This window comes from Ictidomys tridecemlineatus, chromosome 11 (genome assembly GCF_052094955.1).
Source record: "Ictidomys tridecemlineatus isolate mIctTri1 chromosome 11, mIctTri1.hap1, whole genome shotgun sequence".
In the NCBI taxonomy this organism is placed as follows: Eukaryota; Metazoa; Chordata; class Mammalia; order Rodentia; family Sciuridae; genus Ictidomys; species Ictidomys tridecemlineatus.
In genome coordinates this window covers 24,931,594-24,948,665 of record NC_135487.1, presented here as the reverse complement: position 1 = coordinate 24,948,665, position 17,072 = coordinate 24,931,594, and the positions used below count along the sequence as shown (strand labels likewise).

Sequence of the window (17,072 nt, the reverse complement as noted above, 5' to 3'; positions counted from 1 at the left end):
CGCTTGAGCCACATTCCCAGCCCCTAAACTGAAGTATTTTAACCATTCCTTGCTTCCCTTTCTGATGCCTCTGAATAGTTGTGACTTCTGATAGCCAAGATATTCTTTAACTGCTAATAGTTATTCGCTCAGAGTAAACCTCCAGCCTGCATTGTCTTTGAGGCTGAGGAAAGAGGTGCAAAGCTCAGAGTGTGCCTTCAGATGGGGAAATGGAGAAGAAAACAGTTGGTTGCACTTAGAGTGACAAGTGCTAGGATACCCATATATGCAGGGTGCTGTGGGGACACAGAGCTTAATCTAAGAGAAATATGAAACAAAGGGGAAAGCTAGAAACATAGACCCATGGTGAGTGAGAATGTGTTAGGTTAGGCATAGTGTTTGTTAACGATGTTCAGGGCAGGGGCAAATAGTTCTCTGAGCTTCCTACTCCTCATTTAACTAAAGAGGCATTGTTTATAAACTCTACTGTTTAAAACTCCACTTTTTAAAAAACAAATAAAATTATGGAATATACTGTGTATGTAAAATCCCATATTTGAGTTTGTTAGATAGAGTTTTGGGGAACTTGTTAAGAAATTGAAACTAGAGAGGTAGTCCACATTATGAAGACTGAAAAAGCTTTATCCTGAAAGCAGTAGGCCTCTTTAGAAGATTTTTGGCTAAGAAAAAATTAGTGTAAGCAGATGAGATTTGGTTATATCATTGGATAACACTGTAAGGAAGAGCTCCTAAGTGATCTTTTCCCCAAGAATCCCTTGATACTTTTTAATAGATGTTATAGACATCTGAAAACATGTACAATTATATGTCATCCTGATGCTCAGCATTCATAAACATTCACAGGTATGCTTAGTGTGGAAAACTTAATATACGTCTTGTGGTATGTAGTTCTATAGCAAAGCATGGCTTCTGCATTTGAGTTTTTAAAGAACTAAGTTAAAGATATATGGATTCGTAAATTTTCCCTGGGAACTGCCAGCTCATGGAGGGGGAAGTCGGGGTGAGGGGCGGATTTCAAGTGGCCTTGTTGCAAACATGGTGTTGGTTTTGCCATTGCACAATCAGCAATTTTATTTTGATGTTATTTGGGGGTGAAAGCGGTATTTTTGATTAGCAAGTAAAATTAATGTAGAAAACAAATACTGTGTTAACTAGTTGGTATAATAAGGCATCTGTGCCATGTTGCATTTCAACTCATTAAATTTCTAAACTTCTAATTACAATAAGCTTTCAACTTTGATTTGGGGAACCAGTCAAACTTGTGGTTAGTGATGGCTTTAGAAAACTAAGGTTTTTAGAAAATTTGGAATTATTGAGGGGGAACTTTAAAATGAGGTTTGTTCAAGATTGAAATATATACAGTATTTTGTTTTTTTCTTCTAAAGTTCTTTGTGCTGTCATGGCACAAATTAAATCTAAAGATTTATTGAGTACCTACTGCTTACCAGGCTGTCTTCCAGAAACTTTAATATAATTAAGCACTTTAATTCTTCACAACTCTTGTCAGATAAGCAGTGTTATCCCCCACATTACAGATGGGGGCACTGGAGACTCCAAGTATCTGAGGTATACCAAATACACTTTCAGAGAATGATTTAAGATAGAAAAGAAACAGGAGTGGCACATTCCCGTAATCCTAGCTACTCAGGATTACAAGTTCAAGGCCAGCCTGGGCAATTTATTGAGACCCAGTCTTAAGAATAAAAAATAAAGGGCTAGAGCCCGGTGTGTGATAGCACATGTGTGTAATTCCAGCAGCTCAGGAGGCTGAGGTAGGAGGATCACGAGTCCAAGCCAGCCTCGGCAAAAGCAAGGTGCTAAGCAACTCAGTGAGACCCTGTCTCTCTATAAAATACAAAACAGGGCTGGGGATGTGGCTCAGCAGTCTAGTGCCCCAAGTTCAATTCTCCAGTACCAAAAAAATATTAATAGTAACAAAGGGCTGGGATTGTAGCTCAGTGGTAGAACACCCCCTGAGTTTAATCCCCAATACTATAGAAAGAAAAGAAACAGGAAAAACTTGGTTGGACTATCTCGTTTTCAGAGCAATGTTTCTTTTATTTCATTTTGGGCTTCTGGAAATCTAAGGTTTGTTTTGTTTAAAGCATTCTTGCTTCCTTATTTCTCAGTCTAGTATGAGAATTTATAAACATGAGTTGGTTTGTTGTTTTAGTGATACAAAAGATAAAAGTGTGTCTGAAATAAGGAGAGAACAAGGAAAGTCAGGCAATCAATTTGACTTCTCTGTGAAGCTCAGTATAATATTCTGATTCTGATCAGTTTAAATTTATACTTTTTTTTCTAGTCATAAGATTAAGAGGAAACAGCTTTCAAGTTCCAAATCTCTACCTTTTCTTTGCTCCAGTGGTACCTGTAGAAACAGGACACTGACCTACCTCAAGTTCTTTCTTGTATCTTCTCCTTTGCCAGTGTTCTTCTCTATACCTATGTCCTTACATGGCTTTTAATTGCTAGTTCAGCATTTATCAGGGAAACTTTTCTCTGAACTTACCCCACCACACTTACTTTCTCTCTCTCTCTCTCTCTCTCTCTCTCTCTCTCTCTCTCTCTATATATATATATATATATATATATATATATATATATATATATATATATATAAAATCCTCAAATTCTTTGTGCTGTCATGGCAACCTAGAGGAATACGTCTCTCATTTTATCCTGTTGGAATTATTTCCTTTGCTGTCTTACAAATATGAGTGTGAGAGCATATATGTTCATGACAATAAAACCGCTTAACTGACTGTCTCTTTATTTGTTCTCATTGACTTTGGCAGTACACTGTTTTCTCTTTTCAGCTGCTTCTGAATGACTCTATTTAAGCTATTGAGTCTAAGCTGAGCTTTTAGCATTTGCATGACCACTTTTCCCCTTGAGAGTCTTCTTCTCTTTCTTCCTTACCTTTTCTGTTCCACTAATTATTCAGTCCTATTAGTTAGTTCACTTTCTAAATGTATATTTAGAAATATATAAGAAAGATATATATGTGTGTGTGTGTGTGTGTGTGTGTGTGTGTGTGTGTGTGTGTGTGTGTGTGTGTGTGTGTGATGTCTCCCCCTCATTCCTTTCTGCTTCTGCCTTTGGTCTTCATCTTCCATCATACTATTAAAGTATCCTCTGTTCTCCCTTTCTGTTTTTCTCATCCCAATCTAAAAATCCTCTATTTTAGGAGAAGAGGAGTTTGGTGCTGTGATACATGCCTGTAATCCCAGCTTTTGGGAGACTGAGAGAGGAAGACTGGAAGTTTGAACCCAGCCTGGGCAACTTAGTGAGACTCTCACAAAAATAAAAAAGGTTGGGGATACAGCTCTGTGGTAGAGCACCCCTCAGTTCAATCTTCAGTATAGAGAGGGGGGAAAAAAAGAGTGGAAGACAAATACTGAAACCAATGGAGTATCAGGATTCATCACGGTTTCTTGGCACCAGTTAACCTATGTCCTGACATGAAAAAAAGCAGGGGGATGGGAGTGATAAATTTCCACTGACTGGTTTACATATTGAAGTTCATTGTCTTTAGTTCATTAGGTAAATAACTCTGCTTCCTGCAGAATTCACCTAATCCTCCAAGTATATATGTCCCATATTCACCAGTACACAACAATCCGCGCTCTTCCTTTTCTTTACTTTTATACATGCTATTTCCTTTGTCTGGTACCCACATCTACCTTAGGAGCTTCTTCCAGATTTAGGCTTCCATTTTTATCACCTGGCATAATAAAATACTATGTTTCTCATAAAAGTAAATGCTAAATAGACAATTATGGAGTTTATTCACATTCCAAATGCAGACGTGAAATTGGTTGGAGTTTTTGCCCATTTTGTAATTATTCTATCTTTATAGTCCCAGAAAACTCTTATAGGGTTTGATTGAAACCTTTTATAAACTGTACTTTTTAATTACATAATGCTAAAAGAGCTTGAATCTACACATGGGTTTCCTTTAAAAAAAAATAATGAATAAACTGAGTGTGGTAGCACAGGCCTGTAAACCTAAGTATTTAGGGGACTGAGGGCAGAGGATTGCAAGTTTGAGGCCAACCTGGGCAACTTGGAAAGACCCCATCTCAAAATATAAGTAAAAAGGACTGGGGATATAGCTCAATGGTAAAACACCCCTGGGTTCAATCCTCAGTACAAAAAAAAAAAATACTCCAGTGGATTAAAGTCAGGCTATGAATGATTCTTCCCATCGTCTTTCCTAACCAAATAACCATAATCTTTTAGAGCTAGAAAGGTATTTAGGTCATGATAATTAGAAGTTGCTGAATTTTTAAAGTGTTTGAAATAGTGAATTTTGTTTCAGGTATAAAACCTTTTTTTTAGTTACAATGGGAAATTTGGAATTTTAAAGGTATACCACCAAACCTAACAAAGGTAGTAAATTCTGTTGGTTATTAAAAACAAATTCCTGGCCAGGCATGGTGGTGCATGTCTGTAATCCCAGTGGCTTGGGAGGCTGAGGCATGAGGATCATGAGTTCAAAGTTAGCCTCATCAATTTAGCGAGGTCCTAAATTACAGTAATGGGCTGGGGGACTACAGTTATAGCTCAGTGATATAGTGCCTCCTAGCACATGTGAGGCACTAGGTTCCATCCTCAGCACCATATAAAAATAAATGAATGAATGAATAAATAAAATTGTGTTCATTTACAACTAAAAAAAAATTAAAAGTGGGTTGGTGGGGCTGGGATTGTTGTTCAATGATAGTGCACTTGCCTAGGACATGTGAGTCATGGGTTCAATCCCCAACACCGCATAAAAAAACTAAATAAGCAAAATAAAGGTATTGTGTCCATCTACAAATAAAAATATTTAAAAGGCGAGCAGGGGGGCGGCGGCGGTGGCTGGGGATAAAGCAGTTAAGATGTTGATTATCTATTATGACAGGTATCTATTGAGTAGTAACTTACATGTAGCATAGTTTTAGTAATCATAATTGTGATTTAAGCCTGCCTTTTTAAAATTTTAAATATTATTGATTGTATACAGTGTGACAAGTGAAATAGAGAACAATGGACTGGTATGTAAAATAGTACATACTGAAATATTTGAGTGTGCAACTGACATTTACATATTGAATCATATTTTTATACTAATTTCCATTTTGTGTAGGCAGCATGGTTTCCTGGAAAAGACTTGCATTTGGGAATTCTGGTCTTTAAGAATGCTAATTACCTGTGTGATTTAGGGCAAGTCACTGTCTTCTCTTTGAACATTAGTCCTCACATGTGTAAAAGGGACACTATGGTTGAACTCAGATCCCTTCTAACTCTGTAAGCTGTATTTTCATGAAATACTTTCAATGCCAAAGATGGAATATTAAGCAGCTTTGACAATCAGGGGACTAAAGAAATAGCAGGCATAGGGCTGGAGGTATAGCTCAGTGGTGGTGTTTGCTTACTCTATAAGAGGCCCAAGTTCAATCCCTAGCACTGAAGAAATATAAAAGAAATAGTGTACACACTGTTCCTTTCAAAGTTCCTTTTCTTCTTAGGGTATTTAGGAGTCTATTTATTAAAAAATACTCAGCTCCAGACAAACTCGTTTGTCCCATTGGTGGTCTGTATCTCCTTCCATGTTATTGAAATATATGCTTCCCATACTGCTGCACCACTAAGGTGCAGCACACCACAAAAGAAACTGCACCCCTCTTCAAGGCACCTCACTCATAGCTGTGTCGTCCTATTCAATTAGAGGTGGCAAAGGCTGGCCTGGCTCCAAAGGAAGACTGTCAATTCCTCTCCTTTTCTGTGTCCACGCTCTGCAGGATGCTTCCTCACGCCCACCTCTCTCCCCCTTGCTGTGACTTTGGCTTCCGCCAGATGTCACACCGCTGCTTGTCACCGCCCAGCCTCTAGTCGCTGATTTTGTTGTTTCAGTGTATTTGTCACAACTGTTCTCTTTAGCTGTAAAATTTATGGAATTTCACGCTCTTCTTAATCACCATGGTGTTTCTTTTTCTTGATAGGGGGACTGTACAAGGAGTTGTATGCATAAGAGTGAGAGGGAGGGAAATGCTCCATCTAACTTAAGGAAAGTTTTTGTGTGTGACATGTGGACTCCCACCCCCCAAATATATAAGAGTCCAAAGTGGAACTGTGCTTACTTCAGTAGGACTCAGAGGCCTAGAGATACTTTAATGGTTGTAATTTAAATTTTTATTATCATTTTTAATTTGTACATATTATTGGGTATATTGCAATAATTCAACACATATGTATACAGTGAATGTTTATCAAATCAGAGTAATAAGTGTTTCCATGTCTTTAACCATTAATTATTTTGAGTTGGGAATTTTATATTCTTCTTTTTTTTTCTTTTTAAAGAGAGAGTGAGAGAGGAGAGAGAGAGAGAATTTTTTAATATATATATATATATTTTTTTTTTAGTTTTCGGCAGATACAACATCTTTGTTTGTATGTGGTGCTGAGGATCGAACCCGGGCTGCACGCTTGCCAGGCGAGCGCGCTACCGCTTGAGCCAAATCCCCAGCCCTTATATTCTTCTTGACATTTTGAATATTATTATACATTGTTTGCCCTGTAGTTACCCACTTTGCTAAAAGAAGAACCAGGAATACTTTCTCTATGCTGTTAGATACTTAAGTTCTTTTCAGTTCCATGTACTTCAGGAAGAAGTACATAGAAGATGGGCTTATTAGCTAATACCCTTGACTTAAATTTTATTCCATTTACAACTATAGAAAGCTGGACAATTTTATTCTTTCTCTGTGTAGCATCTTGGGTCTAAAGAGAGGTAGAAAGAGAAAGATCCAGAGCTAAGCTAAAAGCAACAGATATGTGAATTTGTAGAAATACTAGCATTTGGGGCTGGGGTTGTGGCTCAGTAGTGGAGCACTCACCTAGCATGTGCGAGGTAGTTGGTTTGATCTTCAGTACCACATAAAAATAAATAAATAAAATAGAGGCCTTGTGTCCAACTACAACTAAAAAAAAAAAAAAAAAGAAATGCTAGCAGTTGACTTGAACTTGGGTCAGTTCTCAGATACAGGCCTTTTACTTTCTTACATTGGTTTAGTGGTTTTGTGTGTGTGTGTGTGTGTGTTGAATTAGGCATTAGCTACATGTGTAATGCTTTCTGGCATGGTTATTATCCATTCAACAAATACTTATTGAGCATGAATTATATACTTAAATATCATTGAACAAGCCAGAAATAGTCTTGCTTTCTTAAGGTTTATAATTGGCATAAATATTTGAGTAGGTGGATTATTGTATTTATATTTTGTTTTTTTCTTGAGCACACTACAAACAGTCACATATGTTTATGCTGTAAGCTAGCACAAAATTGAACTCCTTAGAATTTACCTTGTTCTAGGAAAACACTAATAAATCCAGAAGAAGAAATATAACAGTTATGAAATGTATAACTATGGCTTTGTCACTTTGAATGCTGTGATTCTTAGAGTGAGAGAATGATAGTATGTAAAATTTTATTTGAAGTTTTAAAAAACTAGTGTGAGCCAGAGATCTTTGATAGAGCATTGTCAGAGAATTTCAGAAACTGCAAGTTGTTACACAGATGTATTGATTTAATTAGTCTGGATAACACCATTTATTTATGCTTAAGCATCTCACACATGCAAAAGTTGGTAATTCGGAGTCGCACAGTATTTGTGAGTTATCTTTTATACCAAAGTTGTAGCTTCTAAATACCAACTTTGGTGAGTGCGTGTATCAGATGCTTAAGCATAAATAAATGATATCATATAGACCAATGAAGCAACATAGTTTGCTTATGGAATTCTTTTTGTCATAGGGTTTTTTGTTGGTTGGTTGGTTGGTTGGTTGGTTGGTTGGTTGGTTTGGTACCAGGGATTAAACCCAGGGACACTTACCACTAAGCCACATCCCCAGTCCTGTATATTTTATGTGTGTGTGTTGTGTGTGTGTGTACTTTTTTAGTTGTAGGTGGACATGGTAGCTTTGTTTTATTTATTTTATGTGGTGTTGAGAATCAATCCCAGTGTCTCACACATGCTAGGCTAGTGCTCTACCACTGAGCCATAACCCCAGCCCCACCCTTTTTATATTTTTATTTAGAGAAAGTGTTTTGCTGAGTTGCTTAGGGCCTCATCTAGTTGCTGAGGCTGGCTTTGAACTCATAATCCTCATACCTCAGCCTCTGGAGCCACTGGAATTTTAAGTGTGCGCCACTGCACCCAGCTGCCATAGGTTTTTATGTAAAATCTTCTGGCAATGGCTTTTAAGTAACATTAATTGTTCTAAACACTATTTAATATTAGAAGATAGGCAAGAGCCTCATTAGAAACAGAAACATCTGGGTTCTGCTGATTAAGGACTCTTTGGGAATCTGAACAGATCCCTAATATACCATTGCAATTGAGTAAGATTGTTTTGGTTAATCATGCAGTGGGTGTTCTGACCAGAGTGGAGAAGGGTAGAGTTATCCTCTTAGAAGAAAAGATTAACTTATTTTGTGATGAATAATAAACTGTATTATTAATTTTCTTGGGGAAGAGAAATCAGAATCATTTGCTGTTCTCACTCTCTCTCTCCCCCTCCCCACTCCTTGCCCCCTACCTTTCTCTTCCATTCTAGTTTTAACTGTAAGAACAGCAGTGTATTGAGATTTTGAAATGCTATCTTCACACTTTTAAAAAATTGCTATCAGGTATGATTGCACGTGTCTGTAATCCCAGCATCATGGGAGGCTGAGGCAGGAGGATTGCAAAATCAAAGCCAGCCTCAGCAAAAGTGAGGCGCTAAGCAACTCAGTGAGATCCTGTCTCTAAATAAAATACAAAATAGAGCTGGGGATGTGACTGAGTGGTTTAGTGCCCCTGAGTTCAATCCCAATCACCAAAAAATAAAAATAAAATTGCTATTAGTTAAATATATTTTTATTTTTAGCTAATTTAAACAGTTGGTTGTTTATAGTGGCAAGTTATCAAAAAAGGTGGCTAGGATGTAACTAATACACTGGGAATTTAGGTTAGTATGTTGATTCTTCTAGAGTTTGAGATGTTTCACCTGTATTGTTTTTTCTCAAAATACTCCCTAGAAGATGGAAAGGAGAGGATTAATTAGCTCACTTTTACACATAAGAAAACAGAAGCTCATAGGGTTTAAGCATCTTGCCTAAGGTGAGACTTACTGAGAAGGTAGTCCCGGGCTGACAGAATTCCAGAGCTTGGCAGAATGCAGCACATTACTCATTGGGAAGTGTGATAGGCAGGTAATAATTCCTCAGAAGTCTTGACCACGACTGGTCAGTTCTTTTTCCTTTGAGACCGTTCACCATCTTATCTTCAAAGCAGAAAGTTGTTTGTAGGTTAAGGCTCCTCTGTAATCTTCAAGAGTTTTTAGGAACGCATCCTAGATAGTACCGCTGGTTTGGGAGAAAGATTCTAAGTAAACAATAATACTTTCATGTGTTCTTCTAATATGAGTTTCTTCAGGCTACCAAGTGCCCATGTTAATCAGTGTTGACTGAATACAAATTGTCACTTTTAGAATCATTAGCTGTAATTTCTTCATGATCCACAATAGAGTATATGCACAGTTGATAGAATACATACATTAAGTACAGGGATGGTCACAAACTAAAAATATTTTTTAAAAAAAGTCTGGTGATTTGATTTAAATATTTGAGATGTACTCCCTGCCTCAAGAATTGTAGGGCACAGTGTATCACTTCAGTTTTTGGTCCCAGATGCCCAGACTGAGCTTAGATTTTATTTTGAGAAGCAATTTCATGTTGCCAGGAGGGCCTTGAACTCCTGGGCTCATGAGCTTGTTTGTTTTGGATGATGTGATTGGAGCTACTTTCTTTAGTCTGTGGCCTGACACTCAGAATTGTGTTTGTTGGTTTCAGCAGTTAGGAGTGACACAAGGCCACCCATGCTTTGCTTTTGAAGTGCTTTTGTGTCAGGTTCTTATCCATAGGCTTTAAGAACAAAGCAGCCTTTTCATATTTCTCCAAATGTTCAAAGAAACCAAACTGACCTCCCCTTCACCTCTGACCACACTTTAATCTTCTAGATTTCTCTGCATTTTTACTTTCATTGTGATTTACTTAGTTGCTGCTAAATTTCTTATTCATCAAGAGTCACAATATTCCCATTTGCCATGGGAAGGGATGTTGCTGTTCTGTTTTAATCATCACCTTGCCATTTCTTTCCTTTGCAGACCCCATATCATGTGAACCTCCTCCTGGCTGGCTATGATGAACATGAGGGGCCAGCACTCTACTACATGGACTACCTGGCTGCCTTGGCAAAGGCCCCTTTTGCAGCCCATGGTTATGGTGCCTTCCTGACTCTCAGTATCCTGGACCGATACTATACACCAAGTAAGTATCAGCACTGCAGGGAAGGAGCAGTTGCAGAGCCACCACCTCCCAGTTTGCTCACCTTGGAGTTGGGTGGCCGGGTCCTGAATAAAAGATTGATCCCCTCTTGAAGCTGTGGGTCAGTAGGATCTTCACAAACTTGTTAATAAAAGACTTGTCAGCCAAAATGAGATATTGCATATGGTTTGTTTTAAAGAGGGTTTGGAGTATATGTCGTGGTGAGTAAAACATTTTTATTAGGTTCTATAATTCTTAAGTTTCAAGAATTAAGTTATTTCACTCATTTTGCTCTTCGTAGATGCCCATTGACATTTCAGCTATAGAGAAAGAGCGAGTAAATCAAGTAGTTTGTGCATCGTTTTGAACTTGTGAAAATGAACAGGTTCCCAACATGACAACTGAGGGTTTCTTTGTTTAAACATCAAAGCTTTTTAAAGTTGAAGATGGGCCCTTTATTTGGTTCTTAGCCCCTGATTACAGCTCTCTTCTGCAAGAAAAAGCTGTTCATTTACTTGTCAGTACACTGTCAGCTTTCCAGAACTTCAGACCCAGGGATGCTTTTCTGCTAAGTTCTATCTTCTGACCTCAATCTCAACCTCAACTTCAGCCACTGTGGGCAATTGACACTTGGAATTCTTAGTTTTTACAGATATAGCACAGATAATCTCTTCTCTCCTTACATTCCATTCTTCCCTCTCTGTGTCATAAAAATCTGGCATGTTCATTCCTTTTTGTGCTGCCCTCTTGCTCAACCTCAGCCCTATTGGAGCTCCAGGCCACATCTTGAAAAGAATTAGCCTGGCCTCCTAGTGACTGTCTCTTGATTTGGCATATGTCAGTAATACAGCTGATTTGCCCACCAAAATAACCAACAACCACCCCTGAATTCTAACTGTGTAATATGTCAACCCAGTTTGCCATGCCCATAGACAGTTCCTTTGCATCCTGTTTTAGGAGCATCCCAGTCCCATCCTACGAATTCTCATCCCATTGTTAAACTGAGACCCCACTGAGAAAGTGGGGCTAAAACTCTGGCCCTGTCCTCTCTTTCCCTGATTTGCAGCTGGCTGGGGCAGATGGAATTGATTTAAGCCCTGGACTAAAGGAGGGTGGAGGGGGTGAGTTATGATAAAGAGAGGCAGGCTGCTGGACTTCTTCAGAGGCGGGTCCTGGCCAGGGGAGGCAGAATTCCGTCATGCTTACTCTTCTCTGTAGCAAATCAATTTGCAATGGCTTGCGGCTGCTGAAACACTAGGTCTGGGGCACCCTCGATTGCATATGGAATAAGTTTGTTTCAGGCTAGAAGGCTAAGCATTTTTTGCCTTTTCTGTTTGTGTGGCATTTACACATAAAGAAGTATGAAACTTCATCAAAAGCCTCTGAGAGTTGGACATAATGACAGTACCTTGAGTATTTGGCCTGTTTTCTTTCAGCTATCTCACGTGAGAGGGCAGTGGAGCTTCTTAGAAAATGTCTGGAGGAGGTGAGTAGCTCCCATGGGATTCTGAAATGAATGTTTTGTGTCTCTCCTTGCCAATATTGTACCCATTCCTTGGTTGCTTTTGTTCTGGGCCTTGCCAGAAGGTGTAATAAATACCCACTGACCAGATGTGAAGTTGCTGCCAGTTTGGTGTAAGTAACAGGCTTATTTTTCTTTCATGGGTCACCTCCTCATCAATGTCAATTTTACAATATAATTACTTTATTTCTGGTTCATACAGACCATTCATTGGTTCTCTTTATGGTATAAGAATCATCTGGGGAACTTGTTTAAAAAGCAAGTTACTGCCAGGCTTGGTGGCACACACCTGTAATCCCAGAGGCTCAGGAGGCTGAAACAGGAGGATCGCAAGTTAGGAGGCAGCCTCAGCAAAAATCAAGGTGCTAAACAACTCAGTGAGGCCCTAACTCTAAATAAAATACAAAATGGGGCTAGGGATGTGGCTTAATGGTTGAGTGCCTCTGAGTTCAATCCCTAGTACAAAAAAAAAAAAAGCAGGTTACTGCTGGGCACAGAGTATATACCTTGTGATCCTCCTGTTTCAGCTTCTGCAACCTGGTGAGACTGAGGCAGAAAGAGCACAAGTTCTAGGCCAGATGTGGTAACTTAGCAAGACCATAAAATGGGCTGGACATGTAGTTCAGAGCATCCCTGGGTTCAATCCCCTGTACCACAAGAAGAAAGGAATGAAGTAAGTAGGTAGGTAGGTTACTATTCATGCCCCAGCCCCTGATTCTAATTCTACTGTCCTGAGACTGAGAATCTACTTTTTAATGGGCAGTCCCAGGTAATTTTGCTATAGGTGATATTTGGTGCCATTCTATCCATACCTACGATAAAAATCATTGCCCTGGACTTAATACTTGCTCTGTTCTTGTGCCACCTGATATTGCCCTACTGTCTACTCCCTTAACTGTGCATGAGCCCTTGTAATATGGAGAAAAACCCTTCCCTGGGCATTGAGGAGACAGAGGAAAGAGTAGCATTTGGTTGGTGAGATAAGTACCTGTACCCTCCTCATTCTAGTACTACTCCTGAGAGTTTCAGGCTTTAGGAGTGAATGTAGGATGAGTTGGCAAAAGCAGCTCCATTAGGTTTCTTCGTTCTTTTACTCTTCTTGTGGCCTAAGGGTGAATTTAGTGAGAGAGTGGCAGGATGGGAGCAGGTATGGAGGCTTAGCAGTAATGTCAGTTTGCCTGTTACACCATCCTGTCCACAGTGCCCTCTCCCTTCTTCCTCTTGGTTGTAAATCCCCTTTCCAAAGCAGACACTGAAAATTTAAACTCACATCCTTTTTTTTCCCCCCATGTACTTTTATTAACCATCCAGCTAAGAGACCATATTAGTCCCAAATGTTGCAGGGGCTACTGGGAAGAAGCTACTGGAATATCAAATGCTCTTGAGATTTTATTCCCTGTGTATTCTAAAAAGAATCCATTTAGAAACCCTTAGTTCCTTATTTATTATCACCTTTTCCTGATCTTGGAGCTTTAGAGGACTCTGGAAATGGAACGAGCTGTTGCTGCCTAGTCCTCAGCTGCAAAGGAAATGGAAACATGAAGGAAAGGAGAGTTAAACCTGAGGAGGTGAACATTTTCAGGATAGGCTTCTAAGGGAGCAGCTGAAAAGCCTGGAGGCTCCAAGTGAGGTGTCCAGAAAGAAAAGATTTCAAAGCTGTATTTCCCAGTAATCTCCCAGCTGGATTTGTGTGCTGATTATCTCCTTCCATGCACATACTCCACAGCCCCTTTGGAACAGCCTCAGCCTAAACTGGAGGAGACAGAAGTGGGACTTGTTCCAAGAACTGTTCTGTTGATATCCTTCTCACCACTCTGGCAATTGCACACTAAAGTTTACTCACACTTGCCTAGTCCTTCTGATGTGGGTAGATGACTGGAGCAAACTGTTGAGTCCTAGGACAGCAGGGATAAGAACATTGGATTGTCTCTTTCTTTCAGCTGACTAACCAGAGATAGATCTCCAGCTGCATGTCCCAGATCACACTTAAGTCAGCCTCCAGCTGATGTATGGGCATTCTTGTGTGCCCTAGTGCCAGCTGCCCCAGTAGAATATCTGGAGGGATATTCCTACAAAAGCAGGAATTTTTATCTGCTTATATTCACCATGCCTAAAACAGAGCCTTCCACATAGTGTTTAATAAATGTTTGTTAATTGGTTTCCTTTACATCTCTCTACAGCTCCAGAAGCGCTTCATCTTGAATCTGCCAACCTTCAGTGTTCGAATCATTGACAAAAATGGCATCCATGACCTAGATAACATTTCCTTCCCTAAACGTGAACCCTAACATCGTACCCTCCTTCCCACTTGCCAGGAAACTGTTTTTGACAGGAATCTTTAATTTTTTTCTACTCTTTGGATGTGTACTCGTGAAAGATGGTTAATTCTGAATAAAATTAAATATGGGTAAATTAACTTTCCTGACTTGGCTTTTAGTGTAGCTAACATCACTTCAGAAAAGAACTAGACAGAGGATTGTGTTTTTACCAGGACTCTCCTTCCTCATACCCCTTTCCCTATGTTAATGCTTAACTGCCTTTAGCAGCTGACAGCCCTACATTCTGCTTCACTGCCCAGCTTCTTTTCTAACTAGCTCTTTCATTTATATTTGCTTGCTAATATCCCATTCCCTCTAGAGCAGTGGTTCTTTTTGCCAGTAAGCTTACACTATTTAAATTAATTTAGGGGGGTATTACATACATTCAGCAAATTGTGCAAATAATACAAAAACACATAGTAAGAAATGTCTCCTCTCGTTCCTTACAGTCTGATCCCCTGCTTATCTTCCCAGAGAAAACTTCAGTTACAATTGTTTGTTTTTTTAAGAGCAATTCTAAGTACCAAAAAAAAGAGCTTCTATTCCTGTGTAAAGTATGCATACACACATACATATAGACCACATCCCCTTTAAAAAGTCTTTTAAATTTTCTATGTATTGCTTATTACATTTAACACTATATTAGAGAGTTATATAATATCCCTTTAAATTGGTATACTGTGGCAGTTAACCAGATAGGTACTTTACCTCAGTCTAGCTTTTGGGGAATAACATGAATATTCTGATCAGGGCCACTAAAACAGTGGTTTCTCTCTGTGTGTGGTGCTGGGGATCAAATCTAAGACCTTGTACTTGCTAAGCAACACTCTACCACTGAGTTATACCCCTATCCCCTAATCAGTGGTTCCTTCCTAACCAGATGCTTGTATCAGAATCACTTAGGGCATTTCCTTTCTTAAGTGTACAGATTAGGCTGCACCTCTAGATTCTAAGTAACTCTGGGGCTTAGACATAAGAATTTAAAAAAAAATTTCCAATTTATTCTTATCTTCTATCGTGATAGAAAACCACTGGGTTGAATTCTTTGGAGCTATGGCTCTCAGACTTTTAGTGTGCATCCTAACCCACTTTAGGGCTTAGTGAAATAGATCACTGGGTCCTACTGCCACAGTTTATTCCTGTTTGGGTAGAACCTGAGATGTTTTTTGTGTGTGGGGGGGGTACCAGGTATTAACTCAGGGGCACTTGCCCACTGAGCCACATCCCCAGCCCTATTTTGTATTTTATTTAGAGACAGGGTCTCACTGATTTGCTTAGTACCTTGCCATTGCTAAGGCTGGCTTTGAACTCGAGATCCTCCTGTCTCAGCTTCCTGAGCCACTAGGATTACAGGTGTACACCACCGCGCCTGGCAAGATTTTGAATTTCTAACATTTCTAGTCACTGATGGTGCCTATCCACCATTGAGCACCATTTAGTCTAAGTCTTACTTTATCACAGGTATCCATAGTAAATTATAGCATTCATATGAACAGTATTGAATTAACATCAGGTTTGGCTGTCTTAATATGCTTTTTAATATACCAGTAGTAGTGCCTTATACCATAAGAAAACTAATCATCCAGTCAAGCAGGAGGAAAGATGATTCACATCACCACAACTGGTTTCGCCTCAAACATCATGTGAGTGGACATCCAGAGCTCACCAGGAATGACACTTTCTCTTCCTTTGAATGTTAATGTCCTCAGGGCAATCTCAGGCAAGCCAGCAAACCCACCTAATTTTGATCTCTGATCATTGTGATCTCTGTTCCTGTTCTCCCTCCTGAGCTCCAAATCAACTTATTCTTCACCAGCCTCTTCTAACATATCAAACTCAACATATCTAAAGCTGAGCCTTACTATCTGCCCCCATTCAAATGTCCCTCTCTACAATTTTGGCCCATCTTAGAGAATTAGTTAACCTATCTTTTAGGTGCCCAAACCAGAAGTGTAGGCATCATTTATGTTTAATAAATGTTTATTTGGGAATGACTTTGGTTTTATAGAAAAGTTGTAAAGATAATATAGTTTCCTTACACCCCCTCCCATCTGGTTTCTGTTTAATGTTAGTATTTACATAACCATGGTATATTGTTAAAACTGAGAAACCAACATCAGTACAAAACACCAGCCTTTGTTCATATTTCAAGTCTGCATCCCTACTATTCTGGTTCATCCCCCCATCAATTCTAACAACCTACTTTTACTCTACATTTAATCATTTAATCTCTTCTTCCTCCAGTTTCTCAGTTCAATAAAGTAGTTGACCATCCATTCCTTCAGTTCTCTTAAAACTTTCTTTTGTTTTTCCACTGCTTATAGAATAAAGCCCAGTTGTTTGGTTTGACAACAGGCAATTTATACTCCTAACTAGCTCCTCTATTTCCTTTCCCTTCCACACCCCATAAAACCCAAGGCCCAGCTCTGTTTCCATGGCCTCAGCATTGACTTAGGATTTGACAACCATATACAAGTACCTGCTGTAAGAAGGGTAAGCACTACCTTGTGGAACTTTTCTTACAGTTGTAGGTGTGTATGTGTTTTGAATCAAGATGCTCTACACTCATTCTGTTTTTTTCTAGATTTTATTTCTAAAAATGCCAGCTGTGTCCTAAATTGGTTTCTTGAAGTTTGAAAAACCCTAGGAATGAAATGACTCTTTAACACTCCTGGCCAAACATTGCCCAGAATGGTCTTCCAATTGGTTTCCATCTGCTTGCAGGTGATTAATACACAGAAAACAATTTATTCCTTCCCAGGCTTAGGGTGGGAGGGGTCAGGTTGGAGAAGGGAGCAGCTGTTTTGCCTGAGGCCAGGGAAGCTCAACCTGGACTGGTGAAGGGCTGGGAAGACTGAAGGAACCTGAGAAGAGGAGG

The 17,072-nt window shown here is 39.3% G+C and overlaps 1 protein-coding gene across 1 annotated transcript in view; it reads left to right on the top strand.

The window, feature by feature from the left end:
- Psmb2 (proteasome 20S subunit beta 2) overlaps positions 1-14,292 on the top strand; it is a 31,501-nt gene extending 17,209 nt beyond the window's left edge. The window contains exons 4-6 of the mRNA XM_005317799.4: positions 10,195-10,357; positions 11,791-11,840; positions 14,057-14,292. Of these exons, the coding sequence (XP_005317856.1) occupies positions 10,195-10,357; positions 11,791-11,840; positions 14,057-14,164 (321 nt within the window). The 3' untranslated portion in view covers positions 14,165-14,292. The remainder of the gene's footprint in view (positions 1-10,194; positions 10,358-11,790; positions 11,841-14,056) is intronic.
- The last annotated feature ends 2,780 nt before the right edge of the window (positions 14,293-17,072 follow it).